Here is a 23,398-nt window from a genome sequence, read left to right as displayed (position 1 = left end):
TTTGTTATAATTATGAGATCTTTATGCATCAAAGCCATGTTCCTAAAATTGTTCCTGGTCATTGTATTGTCAAGACAGGGCATTGACAATGCTCAAAGACTGGTACATGTTACGCCTCCTTACTTGCAAAGTAAGCAATCAATCTCATAGATTGAAATATATTGGATACTTGAGCACAACATGCAGGTGCTTTTTAAAGAACAAGTTCACTGAACATGACTCGCTATAAGAACTCCATTTGGTATTTCACTCAAGTGTCTATGGAAAATGTTCTCATGTGACAGTCGTGCAACTAGTCCTTAGACTTGAGACACCATGTCATCTTGTATGGGGAATGACATACTTTGATTTCACCCTTATAAGTTTTGAAGCGACCAGATACCTAAACAGGGTGTTTTTGGGTATGCCATGAAGCATGCGAAGGTGAATGAAGTGGTCAAGAGGGATTCATCACCCCACGTGATATGAGGGATGTATCTCACTTGTTCTCAATTCTTGATAACTGTATAAAGTCTTTGACCAAAGCATGATGAATTTGAGGAAGTTAGTTTCCCTAAATTCATAAGGTAGCTATGAATTATGAGAACTAATATGAAATGTCCATAAGTAGACACCGAGCCATACTTAATGACATATCCGAGATATTGGATGAAAGGATCGTATTGCACTGATAGGCTTATCACTAAAGGGCTTTGTCTATAAATTGACTCTCTAACATTTTGGTGATCATGATGTATTGTTGGATGCCGCTCATGATATATAAATATAAATTAATTATCAAATTGGTATTTGATTATGATTTATAGTTATTGTCAACATGTTAGAAGCCTAATGGGTCACACACATTAAGTGACATGACGAGATTAAATAAGGATAATTAATTAAGTGGGACTTAATTAAAAGAAACCAAAATAAAGTGAAAAATTAATTAAGTTCTCAAAGACTTAATTAAATTAAAATACAACTGTTGTATTGAGGGTTATAACTTAGTGTAGCTATATAAATATATTATATTAGCAAACTAAATCTCTAAGCCTCCAACCACTTTTCAGTTGTTTTATAAAACAAGAAAAGAAAAATAGTTTTCTTTGTCTGAAAAAGATAAGATTCGGCAAGAATTTTGGATCCTTTTGTTTGAGAAACAAAACTTGCAAGCAAAAGTAAAATCCTATCTTTGAAAGGGTCTTATTTAGTCATTATGTGGATTACTATTAGAGGCCAAACATTTGGGTGGTTGAAGATTTGACAAATCCTAAAAGTGAAGAAGCAAAGATTTTAGATTTAATTGTCTCTTGATTACAATATCTAAAGCAAGGTATGTAACTCTTAAACTTATGAGTGTCCATAATTAATTTGAAAGTTACATGAAGAGCACAAACATTGATTTTGTAAGATTCTACTGTTTTTTTGAATAAATATTATTTTATTATTTTGTTACATTATATTTTAATTTTTGATTATTTTCTTATTTGAGCATGAGGTCGAATCCCAGCGTATGTGACACGGCAGGGTGAGAATATGTGATATGACTCAGAGGGAATCTGTGAGATGATATGGTCAGAATATGTGACATGCCAACGTGAGAATGTGGCATAAAACGGCATGTTGGGAATGTATGACACATCATGGTGGGAATGTGTGACATGACAGAGTGAGAACATAGGACACGAATTGGAGGAAATATGTGAGATGACATGGTGAGAGCATGTGACACGCTAGTGTGAGAATGTGACACGCCATGGTGTGCATATGTGATAGGCCAGGGTGAGAATATGTGAGACAGCATGGTGAGCATATGTTGCACGGCTATGACATGACAGGGCTCAAAATTTGTGACATGCCATTGAGGGAATCTATGACATGGTAGTTAGAGTTTGTGACACACCATGGAGGGCATCTATGACATGGTAAGGTTCAAAGTTTGTGACACGCCATGGAAGAAATCTGTGACATGCTAGGGTTTATAGTGCGTGACATGGCATGGCTTGAATATATGACACAACATGGTTTGAAATAAGAAGAAAAAAAAAGGTAAATAATGAAGAAACCGATTAGACTTCCATTGAATGAATGAAATGAATAAATGAATATTATATTATAAGGCTATTTCATTTTAATTAAATATTTTTCAAAATTCACAAACGTCTGTGTGAAGGAACTCAAAGAATTTGATTCATTCCTCATTTCCAAAGGTACCAAAGTGTTCAACTTCATTCTTTGTAAGCTTAACGACAACACAGCAACAATGTCAGTTATCAGTGAAGATGTCAGTCAGTCTGAAATTAAAACTTTCCTTTGTTCGTTAATTTTTTACTGGGTTTGTTTGATATGTTCGTGTTTTTGTCTTTTGGCAATTGTTATGTTTAAACTATTTTCTTCCCAATTTTATGGTCGTACCAAAGTTTTGAAGGAGGTACACATCTGCATATCATGTAACACAAACTACAGCATTTGATATGGTGTGTAGTGGGTTAACTGGTTTTTGGGGTTTTTAACGTGTAATGACATTGATTATTTTAGGGTGGTTCGTGTAACAAGTTAGTAGTTACACTGATTGGTGTGTCACACGCCATGGTTGATGTCTCCTTACATTAGGTTTTTAGGCTAGTTCGTGTAAGGAGACTGTAATTATAGTGATTGGCGTGTCAGCATTGGCGTGTAATAACATTTGACTTGATATGCATGGCATGAAACAACATTTTACTTGATATGCATGGCGTGTAACAATATTTGACTTGATACACATGGCATGTAACAACATTTTACTTGATATGCATGGAGTATAACAACATTTTAGTTGATATGCATAACAACATTTTACTTGATATGCATGGTGTATAACAATATTTTACTTGATATGCATAACAACATTTTACTTGATATGCATGGTGTGTGGCAACATTTATTTCTTTCTTTAGTATACCTTGTTGCACATTATGGGTTAACTCACTCGTTCATGTGTGCCATATTTTGTGATGTAGTTCAAATAGTATCAGGATCTTGACAGTTTGCTTATTGTGCAAAGGGAGAAGTGGGAGTTCAATGTCTCTATTAACACCCACTGTAAGTGGTCATAACTGCATTACATCAACAAGACTCTCTAAGAGAAAGGGAAGTACGATGCAGTCAAGCGTATGTGCTTCGAAATGCTACTAGACATATATCCACAAGGCTACTTTTGTGCTGGTCTCCTACATATCATCATGATTTGTTGAATCACTGAGACAGATTCAATGGAACATGAGCTATGGTTTGCCATTGGCAAGAGCTAGGCGCATATATCAAAGCAAGAGTTCTACCTTATCACTGGATTGAAGTTTGGTCGAATGCCCGATGTGTTCACACGATCATACAAGGTTGTTGCAGACAGAATTCATGCGAGATACTGGAACTGGTAGTAGAGCGTTAAGCTACAGGCATTGCTTGATACTTTCGGTGGAGGCAACTTTCAGCGACTAAAAGACTTAACCAAGGTGGCACTTGTCTTAATCGCGAATAACATTTTATTTGGTCAAGACAACTATAGATGAGTGACGCCTTGGCTTTTGTCATTGGTGGAGGGCATTGATGCTTGGAATGTCTTCCTATAGGGTCATTATGTTTAGAGGCTGACCTTGGACTACCTTTTGAAGGGGTTCAAAGTGCCTACCTCAAACTTGCAAAAGGATATTTGTTTACGGTACAACATTTACGGATTTGCGTTGGTGACACAAGTACTGTCACGTAACATTTTTCATTTTCCTTTTGATATAATAATTTATGGTTGCACTTGTTTATCATTTACGATCTGATATTGGCTACATTTGACTTGCAGTTCTAGACAATGGAGGCAATTTTGACCTTACTAAAATTATTCATCTAACTTTGACTTCAGATATGAATTTTTTATGAATTTATTTTTAAGAAAAGGAGAATTCAAACTAAATTTTTGCCAAAATGTTAAATTAATTTACATATTCTACAATCAAATAATCAAGAAAAAATATTTATATATATTTTTCAACACCCTAAATATTTTACACTTAAATATTTGGCTTATTAATAAGCATATCACTAATAATACTCGAACAATATAGGGACTTCACAAGTTTATTCACTACTCAAAACTACGGACAAAATAAAATAAATAATCAAATAATATATCTACAAAATTAATATAAAAAATAATGACTCATCTACAAGAAGAAACTAACAAACATAAAATATGAATGAATGTAAAAAACTGCAAGAGGAAATTGTGAGAAAGGTATTGTACATGGCTCACACATTTAGTTAAGCCGACAAGCTGTCTTCATCCATAAGACACCTTACGTTTTCAGACATTGTCCTTCGTATTAGACAGTTGTTGCATGTGTGACCGGTTTGTCTGCAACTTGAATATGCTTTCGGTCATCGCACTCATGGAGGCATCAATTAAGTTGGAGATGGTGCCGGATTTATGGATGGAATTACAAATGGGGATGGACAATTTCGTCTATTATGCCCGTACCTCTTGCATTACGAATATCTTCGTGCTCGATTGCTTGCACCAGTCGATGGAATCCTTATCCTCCTAGGTCTTCCCACTTAGCCTTGCCAAGGTAGTGGCAACACAATAATTTGTTTCACATGAGGGAGGATGTCCCATTCACTATGATGCCTTATCGGGCAAATGAATCCCGCATAACCCTCCACCAAAACAATTGTCTTGTAGTAGTTTAGAATAGAATTCAACGACTTCACGTTGCATTTACTAAAAAATACAATGAACTCAATATTCAAGCACAATGTAAATGCTATGTCAATCAAGGTTCAAATAAGAAATAAAGATATTCTGACCTTATTGTTGCAATGGCATGGTTGCATGGTACTAAATCTGTTTGGAACTCACAACATGAACACACCTTCTTGGATAGGTTTACAGGTCCATCCATCTTCCCATCTTTAACTTCAAACTTCACTTGATTGAGAGGTTTAACTACAAAACGATATGCATCAATGAACTGTTTGCTCAACTACTTGGCAACCCAAAGGCTGAGAGGCGTGGTCACCTTGACGACCTCTTCGTACCGGTCATGGAACCAACGCTAGAACATGTCTTTAATGAACTCGATCAAAATAGTGATTGGCATTTGTTTTGCATGCTTCTAGCATGAGTTAACACATTCCGCAATGTTGGATGTTATGAGTTGGTATCACCTTGCTGGTGAATGTGCACGTGCCCATCTCTTAAGGCCTATTCTCATAAAATCAACGCGAGCTCCTTCGTGACTCTGCTTGAGCTAGTTCATATGTCTGTTGAAATCAAAAACCTTATAGCAATCTCGAGCAAGGGTGAAAATCATAGAAACGTCGTCATGCTTGAATTTGTTTTTAAAGTTTTTCTTCAATTGGTAACCTCATAAACCATGGTGTGCTTCTAGGTATGCATTTTGGATTGCTTTCTTAATGCCAAGATGCTGATTAGAAATGAACATAGTGTTTTAAGGACAACCAACCTCATAACGACCTTTACATGACCTTTTTACTCTTATCCTAAACTATTCTTTTAGAGCCAACATGTCAAAGCTCGTTTCAACTTTGCCTTCGAGGAAAATAGTCTTCCTTTATATAAGCGATGATCAGGACATGTCGACTCCTCAATGATAATGGTTTAGAAGGAGAACTTTTCTACACTTGAAATCACTCACATATGAGATATCCCTGTATTTCCCCTTTCTTGATAATTGTCATCGAGCAATGTATCAGGGGAACGAATCCTGTTTTCACTAGTGATGGGGTTATTGTATATGGAGCCATCACACTAAATATCTCCTACATCAACACCTCAAACAGATTCCGTTTGGCCTTTAACATTATTGCAAATTGGAATGTCATTGTCATAAAGCTAGTCATCGTCTGAACTGTCATCATGCCATTCATCAGGCCCATCATCTCAATTGTCATCAAATCTATCTTCACCGATAGGGAACAAATCCTCATTTCCCTCATCCGATGTAGTATTATCCTTGAGTGTCACCCTCCAACGTCGCTGTGTTGTCCTCAAGTGTCATATTCTCATTTGAAAATGCCATTACACCCTATATAATTTCGCCTGATCGTTGCATTTGTTGTACAAAAGCAAGTAATTGGTTCGATGCACATCCTGATAAAAATTGTGCAGCCAACTGTTCGATGAATGTCGTGTGTCTACCGAGCTGCACAAACTCTTGTGCATATGTCAATTGCCATTATTGTGTGTTATGGATCGAATGCTGTGGTGTGTGTGAAGCATTGTAAATCTCATTTTGATTAAGCTGATTACCATGTTGTTCAGCTTCTTCATGTGACAAAACATTTGTTTAACATCCCTTAATGTTGACATACACAACCGGAACATTCCTCTGTTCTAGCAGAATCAATGCAACATCCTCATCGTCCTTGATAATTGGGCGTGATAGCTCTCTAAGTGTACTGCTCAATGCATGTAACTCAATCTCGTCAATTTCTGAGTTTACCTTAACAACATCTTCAACTAGCTTCATCAAGCCCACAAACGATAAATCACTCCTAACCCCACATTTGTGACTCACTAGCTTTGTAAATGCCATTCACCCATTGACCACCATGTCTTATCCCAAGTCACACAATCGGAACCCCACTGAAGTTTTGAAAACATAAAATTTGTTAATCATTTTACACAATATATGCCGTGATCTAAATTTTGTCAGTCATGTTGTTATAAGTTATTTTTAAAAAATGTTACATGCCATATTTAAAAAAATGTTACACACTATATTCAAAAATGTTGCACGCAAGTTCAAAAATGTTACACGCAAGTTTAAAAATTGTTACACGCCATGTTCACTACATTTTACACGCTGTGTGCTAACACTAATTTGACTTAAGTATATTTTTTACATGCCATTTGCTTTATACTTGCATGGCGTGTAACAACTTTAGGCAATGTTTCTAATCCATGTTCTAATTTATACAAAAAGTTTTAGAAATTTATGTGTTGCGGCAATAAACCCAATAACATATCTTGATGTCATCTCTGTTATAGTGTCTGTTTATCGATGATAATATGGCCAAATGCCGAGAGATAGACCACAGCACAATGACGATGGTGCTCAACAGAAAGTTGACTGAGCTCATACAGTTCGTAGAGTTGAGAGAGTTGATGACGATTGTGCTTAACAAAGAGTTCATAGAGTTGATACAGTTTAGAGAGTTGCGAGAGAAAGATAAGTGAGCTCAAACAGCTGAACATTTATTTCTATTTTCTCTCTGACGGGATGGAGATATTGAGAGTTTCATTTGCCATGATGTTTTTAAAGGTATTTTTGTCTACTCATGCTTCTTTTCGACTAGAAACAGATAACTTTATATGAGTGGTTATTTCTGAAATCACCTTATATGGAGGCCTATTTCTCATAATTTGCTCTGTTTATAAAGTGTATATAATTAAATTCGGATTTAAGGTATACTAAAGATGATACCCAAAACTTACTTGAACCTGATTTGAGTATTAAAAACTTTACCACATCCACCCATGATTGAATATAATGTACTCAAACCTTATATTATCGAGTTGGATATTTAGATATTCATATAATAAAAACCTGTTTACATATTTATCATAAACTAAGGTTAGTTTATAAAAAAGAAATTTAAAATTTAAAATCATATTTATAATAATAAATAATAAATTTTAATAAATATTATATTAATAATAAATAAATTTATAAAATATATATATTAAAAATTAATATTTATAATTAAGTTTGAATAGTACATATCTTTAAATTATGACTCAAATTATACTAAAGCTTTGACAGGGCAATAATTTTTTTTTGAAATTAAAAAAAAAGATTTAAATATAAAATTATACACCATTCAATAAATTAAATACTCGAATATGATATATAATAATTTATTAATTAAAACATGAAAATAAAATATCTCAACTTTTTTAATAGGGTCAAATTCTACTCAGTTCCTACAAATAATAACAGCCTCAATCAAATACGAATAGTACGAGTTGTGTTTAGTGTACGAGTATTTGTCAACGAGAGACACGCCCACTACCCCAGGCTCCAGCGCCTTCTCTTTCTCTCTCTGACTCGGCTACCGCTGTCTCTCTGTGCAAACAAACTTTTAACAGATTTTCCATCTTTACATCCATTTGTTTGCTCGTTTTCTTTAAAAGTGTATGTTTAAACATCAGCTCTTCATCTCCTTACTTGCTGTATTGAATTAATGTATATCTGTCTCTAGATTTTATGGTTATTGGGTGTTTGAAATCAAGCCTCATTCGTTTGAAGTGGAGTTTTCTTTTCGTTTATGCTGGAGATTTGTATCATGGTTTTGAAGTTTTCAAGAAGGATTAATGTTTTGTCTCAAATGGTCGGACAGAACCCTGCCAGCCTAACGAGTCTTATGATTGAAGAAACAAGAACTGAAATCTTATCAAACTGACCAAGACTTGTTCTTTTTCCCCCCTTTTGGTGTGTGCTATGCTATGCTGTTCTTTGATTTCGATCTGGGAATAATTGGTAATCTCTGTGTGTGAATTACGTGGTGCTTCTAAAATCTTTCAGGTTGTTATGGCAGACAGCAATGTCTTTTCACGTGTGATTCATTCTATTCTACCCTTATTTGCAGACTGTCTAAGTCAACCGCTTGCATGAGCTATGTAACTCTTTTTCTCTTCACAAAGTTGGAATTGTTTGATAATGGCTTCAAGAGTCATCTTGCGAAGGAGGAGCTACATTTTCAGTTCCCCAATTCGACCCACTTCCCTGATTCGAGGCTTTTCTTGTTTTGAGCATAGCCTATCGTCTACATCTGATGACTCACGGGGGTCAGGCTGGCTGGCAAGCCATCCTTATCAGAATACTGATTCTAAGAAAGTGGTTTTACCTTCGGTTCCCAACAATGAGCTGTCATATTTTCTAGCAGCACAGTTTCATAGGAGTAACTCGTTTGGAATCTCAAACTTGGGTTATCAAGCTGGAAATTTAGATTTTGTTTCTCCATTGGGACTCCGATGGTTCTCACAATCTGCCCGTTCTGCTTCAACAGCCACTGCTGGTCAACCCCAATTGGGCAGTGGTAATGATGGAAGTGAACAACAGGCTCCTAAAAAGGTGAAGGAAGCTTCACCTGAGGAATGTGATCAAGCAGTTGAAGGTCTGAGCACAGTGAAAGCCAAAGCAAAAGCTAAGCAGGTACAGGACTCCCCCAAAAGTGCTCAATCAATAATCAAGAAATTATGGGCTGCAATTCTGGGCATTGGACCTGCTTTGAGAACTGTTGCTTCTATGAGCAGGTTTAAACTTCTCTATAGTATTTTTCCAGTTGAGCTGATGTAATTCCTCTGATACTTATTACTATTATTGTTGCTATCATTATTATTTTACCTTCTTCCAGGGAAGACTGGGCAAAGAAGCTTCGTCATTGGAAGGATGAATTTAAATCTACAATGCAACACTATTGGTTGGGTACAAAGTTACTTTGGGCTGATATTAGGATAAGCTCAAGGTTGTTGGTAAAACTTGCTAATGGGAAGGGTCTTTCTAGAAGGGAAAGGCAACAGCTTACTAGAACCACTGCTGATATTTTTAGGCTAGTTCCTTTTGCAGTCTTTATTATAGTACCATTTATGGAATTCTTGCTACCGGTATTTTTGAAATTATTTCCCAACATGTTGCCATCAACCTTCCAGGACAAGATGAAGGAACAGGTAATGTGTTGCCCTGAATTTCTCCCTTAATGAAGCATTTCTGTCACTTTAGTATCATTACTTATGGTATCTATGGCTTAGGAGAACAGCCAATTTATGCTAATCTAGTGTGGGTTTTATTTTTTATCGTCCCGATTGTTTATGCTAGGAAGGAATATTTTTATCAGTGTGGCTGTCTACCTTTTAGAATATTACTTTGTGAACTTCCTAATAGCAATCCATTAAAGTTGAGCAGCTTGATTTTTACACTTATATAAGTAAGAGTCTAGTCTCAGTTGAGATACTTAACCTATAGGAAGCATTAAAAAGACGGTTAAATGCAAGGATAGAATATGCAAAGTTTCTTCAAGATACAGTGAAAGAAATGGCAAAGGAAATCCAAAACTCACGGAGTGGAGATGTTAAAAAGACAGCAGAAGATCTTGATGAATTTATGAACAAGGTATTTTTTTTCTTTTTTGTATTTTCTTCCTGGTGTTGGTGGCAGTTTATGTGGTTTCTCTTATAAGAGAAAGATATTAATATGGTTCATTCTGGCATTTGAACAGGTTAGAACTGGTGCAGGTGTATCCAATGATGAAATTTTAGGCTTTGCCAAGTTATTTAATGATGAGCTTACTCTAGACAATATTAGCAGGTTGGGACTTCACTAATTGTTGTCTTGTTATGGAATTTCCCACAGTTCATCTCTTCATTGGGTGTGTAAATATCACTTGTATGTGTGTATGAGTTTCCTTCCCTCATATTCTATAGGAAAAGGAAAAGGAATAATGCCTGTCTGTCAGCTTATAGCTGCCTTAATCTATTGATGATTGTAGCTGTTTTCGTTTTTGGTTACAGGCCCCGTTTAGTGAATATGTGCAAATATATGGGTATCAGTCCATATGGTACAGATGCATATTTACGGTATATGCTTCGGAAAAGATTGCAAGAGTGAGGCTTTCTGCTTTTTTCTTTTCTTTTTCCTTTTGGGATGTGTGACAGGATGCTTAGCTGACAGAGTTTAAATTAAGTTTCCTTTATCCTGATCATTAATGCTTTATGATGTCATGGATGACGAGAATAATTACCCCATTTTATTTTTTGATAATTCATTGAAATTTTGTATTGTTTAAAACTGTATGTAATTGGTAGGATTAAGAATGATGATAAGATGATTCAAGCTGAGGGTGTGGAGTCCCTTTCAGAAGCAGAGCTTCGCCAAGCCTGCAGAGATCGAGGCTTACTTGGATTACTTTCAGTGGAGGAGATGAGGCAACAGGTTAGTGCTCAATTCTGTGGATCTTTTTTGTCAACTGAAAATTATGTTGCTTCAGTCAGAAGTTTATCTGAGAATTTTCAGGGCTATTATAAAGCCTGCCTAGTTTGGATTAGTATGAGGAGCTTGAAACAAAAGATTAACACCGTGGTTATGCTTCTTTTGCTAATTGTTAACACCAGTAGGATTTTATATGCATACGTACTACATAAAATTTCATTGCCTTAGAGGGAGTTTTTGATTAGAATATATGCTTGGGAACCTTATCTCTAATTTTCTATGTTGATTTACTAACAAGTTCCTCTCATTGGATGTTTAGGAAAGTGATGTCTTGTCCTGTTATTTAAATATTTATTTCCCTTTGCAGTTGCGTGATTGGCTGGATTTATCACTCAATCACTCAGTGCCCTCTTCTCTATTGATTCTCTCTAGGTACGTTTGCATTTTCACTTGTTTATGTTTGTTTAACACGTGACCACAAAATTTATTTTCCTTGTTGATTTCTACAGAGCATTCTCTGTGTCTGGAAAAGTCAGACCAGAGGAGGCTGTTCAAGCTACACTCTCCTCTCTGCCGGACGAGGTTGTAGATACTGTTGGGGTTACAGCTTTACCATCTGAAGATTCTGTTTCAGAAAGGAGGAGAAAGTTGGAATTCCTCGAAATGCAGGAAGAACTTATCAAGGTTTACTATGTCAATGCTTTACTTGATGTGGCAATCACTTAGGAAGAGGAAAAGGGTTGTTTGTTCCATGTTCAGGGTTTTTTTCTAGGCCATGACATCTATTATCCTTTATATGATTCTCACTTTCTGTGCTCTCTTATAAGATTCTGGTGAAAAGGAAAAAACATATATGTTGTATTAACTGAATTATCAGTTTACTAAGGTTGTATTCATGTAATAGAGGCTGATACCAAGTCATGTTACAATGGAACAGAGAGTGTATAAATCTCAAGGGTTTTTTATGCTTTATTGCCATTGCACCTACTTTGGGACTGGGATTTGGATTGGAGTGCTTATTTCCTCCTTTTGTTTCAAAGTGCAAGCTGATTTTGTTTTACTTTATATACATATGCATCTGTAGTGTTATTTGTATACCATTCGAGTTGCTAGATCAGGAGGTTTCAATTCTGTTGCATTCTGAGTGTGACCTTGTTGTTTTTATTTGAATAAATGAATGTATAGGAGGAGGAAGAGGAGGAGGAAGAGGAACAAGCAAAGTTAAAAGAATCTATTAGCAACGAAAAGGATGTGGCATTGGAAGAGATGGCTGCTTCCACAGCTAAAGAAGCACAAGAATTAGCAAAAGCAAAAACATTGGAGAAACACGAGCAGCTATGTGAGCTCAGCAGAGCATTAGCTGTTTTGGCTTCTGCATCTGTAAGGACTGACAGTAATAACACTTTTTATGTGTACCTTGTATTTGATGCTTCATACTGAGATTCTTGACTTTCTTTGCTGCTATGTTTTCAGTCAGTCAGCAGGGAGCGTGAAGAGTTCTTGAGACTGGTCAAGAAAGAGGTATTTATTGCAAAATAGTTCTGAAAAATAAAATTGATATTGTTTTTTTGAGTTTCCCTTCCTTTTATCAGGGGATTTGTTATTAATAGACCAATGAAAAACTTTCTACCCTATAGGTACTGGGCAATTAGTTGCACATGAAAGCCCACTAATAACGACTAAGAGCCTGCATGTGCAGGGCCCTATAGAATGGGCTAATGAGAGCTTAGGGAGGATACGGTGTTTATAAACTCAGCTCCCAGATGCAGGACTGGGAAGGGAAAGAGGGAGAAATAGGGATCAGTGTGCAAACTGATGGAAAAGGAAGGATAAGAACTTAGTGAGAAAGTAGAGGAAATGGAGCAGAAAGATAGAAGAGGGAGAGAAATCCAATTCTAATAGATCTCAATAATCCATAATTTTGAAGCTGTCAGAAACTGAAAATGACTTGAGTGCTTATAGGCTATTCCTTGAACCCTAAAGCACATATGGAACACAATAAATAACCATAGATGGACTAATAATTCTATAATTACTAAAATTACAACTGAATGCTTAAAATATAATTATTTAATCAAATAAAAGTTAGACTTGCAATCAACTTCTTTTTGTCCCATGTCCCCACTATTATTTTCCCATCCTATTTGAGATTTGGGAAAAAGAAAAATCTCTCTTTCCCACATTTCATACCTTATAGACCATCCACTTTATGCGTGCGTGAAAAAAAACAATTGTTGATAGTTTTTCTAAAACCTTAAGTAAATTTAAACCTATGTCACATTTATAGTTTGACAATATTATATTACAATTTAAAATAACTTGAAATATATTAAGACTTAAAGCAGGAACTTGTTTAGCAATTGGTCAGTTGTTGACTAGTACCCACATTAAATCATTAAAACATGATTTTGAGTTGCAAATTTTGTTTAACTATGAGTTTTCTTATTGTATGTCGCATGAACTTTTCAATGATATATGAAACTTATTTAGATTCAATTTTTATGAAAGGAAAGCAAAACCCAAAGTAAATAGCTCATAAAGTTCTCATTCAGTACTGAGCTTTTAACAAGTTTGTTTATGATCTGTTTGTCAAACGCTAACAAGCCAAATCTTTGACTAGTACCCACATTAAATCACTAAAACATGATTTTGATTTGCAAATTTTGTTTAACCATGAGTATTCTTATTGTATGTGGCATGAACTTTTCAATGATATATAAAACTTATTTAGATTCAATTTTTACGAAAGGAAAGCAAAACCCAAAGTAAATAGCTCATAAAGTTCTCATTCAATACCGAGCGTTTAACAAGTTTGTTTATGATCTGTTTGTCAAAAGCCTGCCTATCAATATAACAAGCCAAATCTTTGACGAGTACCCACATTAAATCAACAAAACATGATTTGATTTGCAAATTTTGTTTAACCATGAGTATTCTTATTGTATGTGGCATGAACTTTTCAATGATATATAAAACTTGTTTACACTCAATTTTTATGAAAGGAAAGCAAAATTCAAAGGAAACAACTCATAAAGTTTTTTTTCAGTACCAAGCTTTTAACAAGTTCGTTTACGAACTGTTTATCAAAAGCCTGCCTATAAATATAACAAGCCAAACTCACCTTTGACTTGTACCCATATGAAATCACCAAAACATGATTTTGAGTTGCAAATTTTGTTTAACCATGAGTTTTCTTATTGTATGTGGCATGAACTTTTCAACGATATATGAAACTTATTTAGATTCAATTTTTATGGATGGAAAGCAAAACTCAAGGTAAACAACTTATTCAGTACCAAGCTTTTAACAAGTTCGTTTATGAACTGTTTATCAAAAGCCTGCCTATCAATACAAGAAGCCAAACTCACCATTGTACAAAATTTGGTCCATGTAGTAAAGGAGCTTGAAAATTTTGTTCAAACTTGTTTCTTTAGTTTAACAATGAACACAAACACACTCTAATTAAAGCTCATTCTTAAGCTGTTCTATAAACAGACTTTGTTCACTTATAAAAATGTTACTATCCTATGTATAAAACTTTGACTATTGCCCATGCATCCTATATTGCCCTTGATATCCAAGATAATAATTACGAGTTTAAATCTACTGAATTCTCTTTCTATGTTCCTTTTAAGAATTTTCTGTTGATCCTTTTGTTTATTTTTCTCTTACCATTTTCAGATACAACTGTACAACAGTATGGTAGAAAAAGAGGGTACACAAGGTGAAGAAGAAGCTAAGAAGGCATACAAAGCTGCTCGGGAGGATAGCGACCGTACTGCTGAGAAGGCAATTGGTGACAAAGTATCCTCTGCCCTCATAGACAGGGTGATTATTTCTATAGAATCTGCACTTACACCAGTCTTCAACTTTAATCTTACTGTTGTTAATTTATTAGCTCTCTGTGTTGTTAATTGTAACATATGTTGTTTTAGACCTGGAAAGTGACATAATAACTTAACACAATGTTTCACATTTCAGGTTGATGCTATGCTCCAAAAGCTTGAAAAAGAAATTGATGATGTTGATGCCAAGATTGGGGACCATTGGCGGTTGCTTGATAGGTTTGTTCATTGCCATTCTGAAAAGATTGCATGTTTTGATTGTCGATACTATGTGAAATTGTGAATTTGCCGCAGCACCTTATCTGTGCATGTTTAACATGTGAATATACAACTATCATTAAGCTACCACATGTTTGAAATTTTTATTGAATCAATTGAGGATGTTGCTAAAATTGGAAAAGGAAAACAGAAGAATGAAAGAGAGAAAGGTCCAGCAAGAGATAATTGCCTGTCTGCCTTCCTCTTAGTCTCTTCTTGCAGCATATATCTTGAGTGCCCTAAGAAGTGCTTTTAAAGCAAGAGCAATGTTAATACCATAGCCTTTTAGCTGTACCGAACCAAGGTTGCTGAATATGAGAGTTGTCTCTATGGGTTAAATCCAAATGCTGGAAGATCAGCCAGATCTGGTTTGTCATTAGTAACAAAATAGAAAATCATAGAAATACTTAGTAAAGAACTCAGTCTAACCTCCTGCACCGGAGCATTTGGCTCATTGGTTGGTGCATAATCCCCTGCCTAAAGAGCAAGGTTTGAATCCCCCCCTCTCCCTATTATTAAAAAAAAAAAAAACCCTCAGTCTGACCTCCTGCTGTTTTGCAAGACCCTGGCTTATAACATGACAATATTCTAAACTTGGACATCTTACATATCCGAGTTTTGGACTTGTAACTTATAATGTCTTCATTGTTTTTTCTCCCTAGCTAATTCCTTTGTCTTTCAAGTGTTTCCTTGATTCATTGGTAAAAGCAATTCCCTATATCTGAACTTGGCGGGCATGCTTTCCAACCTTATTCAGTTGGCTTTCTTGTTCCACTTGGCCTTCATTTGTTGTGTGAATGAGTCCTTAGTAGACTAGCATTTAGGTAAGCTGCAGTAAGACACTGATCAAGCTACTACTTATGACTAGTTTTACCTACTTCTAACCAACGGCTTGGCCTAATCTCTGGTAAGCAACGGCCATTGTCACATTAAAGAAACCAGTTGAACAGAAAGTCCCATTTAGAAACTTTTATTAGCAGGCACTTTCTTCATGCTTTTCTCTTTGGGTCTTTGGTCCTGTTTAATGAAATGGTGAATTTAAGTTCGTCAAGTTTTAGTATTTTCGTCAAAAACAGCTTATTAGTAGAAGCAGATTTGATTTTGGTTGCCATGTTTTCACTTGTGAACACTTGTATGCACCTCTTTCCCCTGCAAGCAGCACTTGAATTCTAGCTGCCTCCAAAAGTTCTTTCTTGTAAAGATCTCTACTACCTGGAAGTGCTTTGAGCACAACTAATCTCTGAGGAAAGCACCTTAAATACTTAAAAAGTGCTTATGATGGATACAATATTACATCAAATGGGACCCTAATTTTTTCCCTACTTTCCTAAAACATTATACTTTGTTTTGTCACTATCATCAAATATCTTTCATTTTTACATGGAGAATGTGGATCCATGCTTGCATTCCTATTATAGTTGTTTTGTTCTTATTTTCACATAATAGATTGCTTTCTCATTGGAAGTATTTTGTCAAATCAATTATTTGTCCCATCTGTATGCCAGGGATTATGATGGTAAAGTAACTCCTGAGGAGGTTGCCTCTGCTGCTATGTACCTCAAGGACACATTAGGCAAGGAGGGTATTCAGGAGCTTATTAGCAACCTCTCCAAAGATAGAGGTGGGTTTATCTATTTATATATATATATTTTCAATTTTAAGCTTGTGGTATCAGTTCAACTAAAGGACTTAAAATTTTGGACATCTGGGAGCAAGCAAATAAATTCTTTTTGTTACAAAGGAAAATCAGGCCGCTGGGTGGGGGGAAGATAAAGACCCCCATGCCTGAGACAAAAATTCTTACCTTGTTGATGGTTGTTTCTATGTAGGACAAAGTGGAATTTTTCCATATATATATAGTTCATAACATCGTTGTTTATTCTTCTTTAATTCTCTTTATTTTGCTACTTTCTCTCAATTTCTTGCAACAGAAGGAAAAATACTTGTTGAAGATATCGTCAAATTAGGCAGTGAAACGGAAGATGCTGACACTGCTGAAGCAGGAAGATCATAGTGAGATGTACTGAATTTTTGTCGCTAAACCTTGTTCAAAGGGTCAGTAGTGCATCTATTACAACATTATTGTATTTTTAACTTTTAACTGAGGTAGCACTTGCCTTCTGTATATGCTATTATGATTTTATATCACCTACTACAAACTGAATATCACAAGGTGAGGACAAAGGAACCCTACATATTCTTTGCAGAAGGTTTTATAAAAGCACTTTTCGATGCTTAGAAATTTGTTATCTACAAAACAAAGTCAATGATACAAACCGCAGGGTGAGGCTACCTTTGCTTATTTTATCGATCTTGTATATAAATGTTTTATGAGAGTATTACACATCTCAGATCTTGAACGTTTCCTTTTAAGCTATGGAACCATATTTGGTGAGGTTTTGGTTCAATCTCTCTGTCTATTTACTTAAACTTTTAATTTTAGTTGTCAATGATACAAACCTCTAGATGAGGCTATCTTTTCTTATCTTATTGTTCTTGTATAGGAATGTCTGGCGAGAGTATTATACATCATTAGATCTTGAAAGTTTCCACTTAAAGATTTTGAGCAGCGTTTGTTGAGGTTTTAATTCAAATTTTTCTGTTTACTTAACTAAAATCTTAATTTTAATTATCAATGATAGATGAGCTCCCTTGTGTTATATTTTAATCAATAACTTTCAGAATTGTCACTCTTTCACACGCTATGGTTTACAATTCATCGAATAAAAGCTTTCATATGTACATAAATGTTTTGATTATGTATTAATTGATGGTTAAAGCTTTGTTTTGAAAATTTCGAATTCAAAACCACGAGATGAACATCATGAAATTTATAAGTAAGAGAATTATTTCTTATTAAGGTAATGTTGGATCAATTTAGGATGGTAGTGGATGTATTTATTCCACGAGGAATTCGGCCTAGAGAAATTAATTTTGCTTTTGTTAAAAAAAGAGAGGAGAGAGAATTATTAATAGCAATCAAGTATGTGAACGGTTTGTTATTTGATGGTCGTCACATCAAGGTTAAAAGAGCTGATAAAAAAAAGGAGAAACAAAGGCTTTGGCTCATGAGCGTCCCATTGTCTTGGTTAGGAATCATAGTAATTTTAAAGAAGCATTGATCGGTAATGGTGGGGGAAAAGGTGCTGTGCAAAAAGAGAATAAGATTGTGTTGAACGAGGAACTTGATAGTAAGCAAGGAGTTTTAGTTTTTATTTCGAAGTCTAATATGAAATGGTTGAATAAAAGTGCATTGGTACCCTTCGTGATGGTAAATTATTCAGTTTCGTTTAGAGGGGATTAGCGAGAGAACCGATAATTGCACAAGTTCGACTAGTACAAAGACTTAAAGTTCTTTTGATGTTCAATGATCAAGAGGAAATGGAGTTACTAGTTCTTAATTATTCGGAATGTTTTCAAATGTGGTTTGAAAAGGTTGTTCCATATGATAGTGTTACGATCCAATTCCGAGTCTATGATCGGGGTAAGAACCTATATGGGTATAGCCTACTTGACCCAAACAAGCCTTTAACTTATCATATATACACACATCATCAAAAACAATGGTACACTTGATCAAGTGTGCTATCACACACTATGGAAAATCGTCATCATAAAGTATGATTAAACCTTTCATTTAATCATCAAAATCCATATCACATACAATTTCATATTTCCTCTCATATAAACCTCATACGCATACTTCAGGTGCTCATATAGGCACTTGAGCCATCACATTCATTCACATGCAATAACCATATCAAGTATAATGGCAATCCATGGCTATGCACATAAAAGTGTTCAACATCATATAAACATAATAATAAAGACTTAACTCAATAGCACAGTAGAGTGTAACGACACTAGAGGCTTGAAAGAAAGCTCTACCATACCTATCAAGATTCAAGTTGTGAGACTCTTCCACAAGGTGAAAAGCCAAACGAGTTAAAACAAAACAAGTACATTTTTCGTGTTTGAATTATGAAACTCAGTGAACAGGCATGTGTAGGGGACAAGCCAAAGAAAAAGAGCTTTTGCATAAATCATAATTTTAATATAAACATGAATTTAGAGATAACCATCAATTTCCTTCCAAATATTTGAAATAATGTTGTTACAAGATCAATTCAAATGATTCTAATTGAAATCAAAGTCATGTGATGATTTGGATTATAAAGGGAGTTTAAAAACAAGTGAAAAGCCATTAAAAAGGGGAAAATAAGTTGTTTTGTACCTTAGGTATCGATAACTCCTTAAGGGGTATCAATACATTTCATCCAGAAGGCTCTTTGGATGCCAAATATCGACACCTTTCGGGGAAGAATAGATGTTTTTCACACAAAATGCCTCTTGATTGACACTTCATTCATGAAGTATTAGTACTTCATTCATAAAACCCAGAAAATTAAGCAACCTAGCAATATTCAATCCTAACTCCCTTTTTAACCTTAAGGGCAATCATATAGCATAATATTCTACTAGAATTCAACAAGATAACACCTTTGACTAATGAACAACACCTCATTCCAACTCATAAACTATAACTTAAACCATCCATCATGTTTACATTCCAATCATTGAGAATTCACTACAATAGACATATCACAAGGACAATGGTATGATCCCCATTATCTAAGACAATTTGTGGATAATGGTATGATCCCCGTTATCTAGGACATTTTGTGTGAATAATGGTACTGTCCCCATTATCTAGGACATTTCTTGGATGATGGTATAGTCCCCATTATAGAGGACATTTCTTGTGGATAATGGTATGGTCTCTACTATCTATATGAAACCTTAACTTCGAATTAAGGTTAGAAATGTAACCTAGCTTGGTGAACTATTGATTTAATGTTTTTATTTGTAATTTTTCAACATTTATACCTTGGAAAAGACATGTTTCATGAAATCATTAAGCCTATTTGAAATATAGGACCTAGAGAGGGTCACTTGGCCTTGTTTTAGACTTAAAATTGTATTATGTACCATAAGTATTGATACCTTTGAATGATGTATCAATATTTAAAAACTAGAAAGGCTTTTTGATAAACAAATATCAATACATCATTCAAAAGTACCGATACCTTTGTAAAGAAAGGAAAAGTATTGATACTTATATAAAAAATATCGATACTTGTGTGATAGATTAGAAAAATTAAGGGCAAAAAGGTCTTTTCATAATTTATTTTATACGTTAAACCCCTCCAAAACCCCCATATGTCTTTTAAACTTTCTCTTTATATTCTCAGCCTCTGTTTTTTCTTTACTCTCTGTTATCTCTCTTTCCCACTTTTGAACCATTTAAACTCAGATCTAAGTTCAGATTTTTGTTTTCAAGTCTCTTGAAGGTAAGATTTTAACATCCTAAACATTTAAGCACTAGGTTTTCATTATCAGATTCAATGGTTTTTTGCAAGCTCATTTCTCTCTCTAACTCTTTATGTTTTGGCTGATTTTGGATACCATAAGCTCACCAAGGTAAGCTTACTATGAACTTAGGTTGTTTGCATATATATGGTTAGAACAAAGATTTAGGTTCTATTTGAAAGATTAGGTGGAAAATATTAAGACTAGTTAAAGGAAAATAAATATTCCGGGATTTATGGAAAAATAAGTTTTTGATGTTGGATAAATATTTTAGGTACTGTTGGAAGCTTGATACTCGATTATGAACCAATTGGTGTTGGTTGGAAGAGTTAGAGGTGAGGTGTTCCTTCGATTTGTGAGTGCGCATGGCGTTTCAAATTCATTTTGATAATTATATTATTAAGCATGCTCCTATAATGTCCTAGGTAAAGGGGACTTGAGTACGATTCCATGGGTGGATACATCCTCGATTTGTTCATGCACAATGTTGGGTCTCTTAGCTAGTAAGAAGTTAGTACTAGTCATGTGGTTAGGATGTGATACATGTTTGTTATGAGCATACAAGCTCCAATGGTGTCATAGGTAGTGCAGACTGAACACTATTCCATGGGTTTAATCAACCTTGTTTTGTCTCTGATTATTTTAATATGGATCTACAAGGTTACATTGGGCTAAGTTGTGATTTAGAATCCTTCAAGGCCTTAATTTGATGAGAATTTAGACTTGGAAATTTAGTCTATTTGAAATTTGTATTATGAATGGATAGTTCTGTATTCGACTAAGTTCCATGGTTTACTTTGAATTTGTAGATTGATAGTTGAATGTATGGAATGGTTGGTTCCTTGGACTAAGGTCAAAATTGATGTTTTAATACATGAAATATGGAGATTTTGAGTCAAGTATCGATACTTTATGAATGAAATATTAATATATTACTAATAGGATGCCTTAGAAGGCATTTTGTATTGTAAGTATCAATACTTTCGAGAAAAGTATTGATACATGTAAGTAAGCATTCTATTTCAAAAGTATCGATACCTTTGGGCAAGGTTTTGATACCTATTGTATTATATATACAAGAATATGGCTCCTTTGAAGAGTTCATGAGTACCTATGACCTTATCACTTTAGATTAAGACTTTGGAACGCCTTCGAAGTTTATGATGCTATATGAATTGTATTGAATTCTCTTACATAATGTGATGTGATTCACATAATTTGATTTTTGTTTCTAAGATTATAGTAGAAAGATGGCTTGCTCGTTGCTGCCGGTTGTCGAGTAATCAAAATTCTTTAAATGAGAAAAGAAATATTGGAAAATAAATTTGAAGCAAAAGTATTGAATTTTTGTATTTTCTATCTTAGCTATTGACATGTTGATAGAAAATTTTGTATATTCTTTGATAATTGCAATCATGTAAAAATTATGTAAGTTATTGTGTAATTTATTATATAGCCAGCAATGAGTTCATTTATAACACTATATGTTACATGTAAGAAAACTTAAATTGGTACATCCATTGAAAATGCAAGTATTACATGTAAAATGGCAATTAGAAATGTATATTACATTATAGATAATATATGTAAAAAGTGATTTCATAAATAATAGTACTAAACAAATGTTTAAATTAAACGAACTTGTAATTGTTCATATGATCATTCGTCTATCAATTGTTCTTAAAACAAAGTTGGAAGAAGCAACTGGATATTTTAAGGCTTATTCTAGGCTGGTGATAGTTGTAACAAAATGAGAAAGTTGTTTATATAATGTGTAAGCAAAAAAAAAAAATTGTCCAAAAGATTAGAATAAGATGGCATGTAATGGTTTTGTACAAAATTTGGTTCTTGTTACATTGTAAGTTCATTTTTACGATAGACATGATTACACAGTGGAGCTATAAAAAACTTTCTCCAACTATGATAAAAATTACTTGCCTCCTTTTCAGCACCCTATTATTGTAGCCATCTTTCTTGCTGTAATTGCCTTGCATCTGTTGTTTATATAGCATAATAAATAGTGTTTAGTTTGTTATTTGTTATAGTATTTTAATTTTAATAAGAAGTAAATTAATTTAATAAATTTACCTATTCAAGTTTCATTTTCTTTCTTAGGGATTCTGCTAGGAATAATTTTTTTGCCACTTGAACATTATTTGGTAATGGTGGCATTTCCATTTGAGATTCTTTCATTGTTAGTAGTGGGGTTTGACTACATTTAGGTTCCTGATTTGTTGAGCTTGTTGTCTCTTACATTTTGAAACTTTGTGGGAAAGATTGTTTCAGGTTGTTAGAGTTAAATATCTTAAAAATTGTTAATCCATGGTCAATAACTTTTCCAATGAATCCAACCCTAAATGTTTTTTTTTCTGTATTTATCAAAGCTTTCAGAGAGAAGGAATAGTCATCTTGTTTATTGATAACTTTATTATATAAAGTTATTTTGACACATTTTGGGGGCTTAAGTAGCTAGATCTTTGAGATTTTAGGTTCGGATTTTAGTGTTTTGGGTGTTTTTCTAGTTTAAATTTGGTTACTTGTTAAGTGACTAATTTAAGTAATTTTAGTTAAATATTATGTTGTTTTGTTTTAAATTACTTTAAGAGTAGTTATTGCTAATTTCTCTCATGGCTTTTGTAGGAAATTGATGAAAAAAGCTCATTTGATGAAAATCAGTGCAAGTATGGCGATAACTTCATTCGTATATGTTTCAGTAGTTTGACCATATATCTCTCTAAACAACTCCAAATGAGGTGATTCTTGGGCCAATAGAATTATAAGAAGAAGGTCTATAATGCTTAGTTTTATCAATTCACCCAGTTCTGATTGGATCATGGTCAAAATATTTGCCAAAGTCGGAGCACTGCAGCACTATGCAAGGACTGAATATGATGTAGTATTTGGAGCATATCTTTCAATCCAGGAGTCCAATTGATGTGATTCTTCATCCATTGGAAAGTT

The 23,398-nt window shown here is 34.4% G+C and overlaps 1 protein-coding gene across 5 annotated transcripts; it reads left to right on the top strand.

Moving 5' to 3' along the window:
* The first annotated feature begins 8,004 nt into the window (after positions 1-8,004).
* LETM2 (LETM1-like protein) lies at positions 8,005-17,475 on the top strand. Of its 5 annotated transcripts, XM_021433639.2 has the most exons (16): positions 8,005-8,171; positions 8,377-8,516; positions 8,626-9,292; positions 9,394-9,706; positions 10,002-10,148; positions 10,255-10,343; positions 10,547-10,639; positions 10,841-10,967; positions 11,332-11,396; positions 11,474-11,648; positions 12,150-12,344; positions 12,438-12,485; positions 14,646-14,792; positions 14,946-15,028; positions 16,573-16,688; positions 16,999-17,475. In XM_021433639.2, the coding sequence occupies exons 3-16, from the start codon at positions 8,697-8,699 to the stop codon at positions 17,079-17,081; spliced, it is 2,277 nt and encodes a 758-aa protein (XP_021289314.1). In that variant the 5' UTR covers positions 8,005-8,171; positions 8,377-8,516; positions 8,626-8,696; the 3' UTR covers positions 17,082-17,475. The 5 variants fall into 5 exon arrangements, with proteins under 5 accessions (XP_021289314.1, XP_021289316.1, XP_021289315.1 ...); XM_021433641.2 differs by lacking the exon at positions 8,377-8,516; XM_021433640.2 differs by having other exon boundaries at positions 8,005-8,468; positions 8,562-9,292.
* Positions 17,476-23,398: the final 5,923 nt, after the last annotated feature.

Source organism: Theobroma umbraticum, unplaced genomic scaffold (genome assembly GCF_002168275.2).
Source record: "Theobroma umbraticum cultivar Fairchild unplaced genomic scaffold, ASM216827v3 scaffold_86.0, whole genome shotgun sequence".
Classification (NCBI taxonomy): Eukaryota; Viridiplantae; Streptophyta; class Magnoliopsida; order Malvales; family Malvaceae; genus Theobroma; species Theobroma umbraticum.
This window is presented reverse-complemented; position numbering and strand designations above follow the sequence as displayed.

Coding starts and splice junctions, on each gene's coding strand:
- LETM2 (XM_021433641.2), top strand. CDS start 8,697: ATGGCTTCAAGAGTCATCTTGCGAAGGAGGAGCTACATTTTCAGTTCC. Junction 9,707..10,001: donor AGGACAAGATGAAGGAACAG/GTAATGTGTTGC, acceptor CTTAACCTATAG/GAAGCATTAAAAAGACGGTT. Junction 10,640..10,840: donor CTTCGGAAAAGATTGCAAGA/GTGAGGCTTTCT, acceptor TGTAATTGGTAG/GATTAAGAATGATGATAAGA.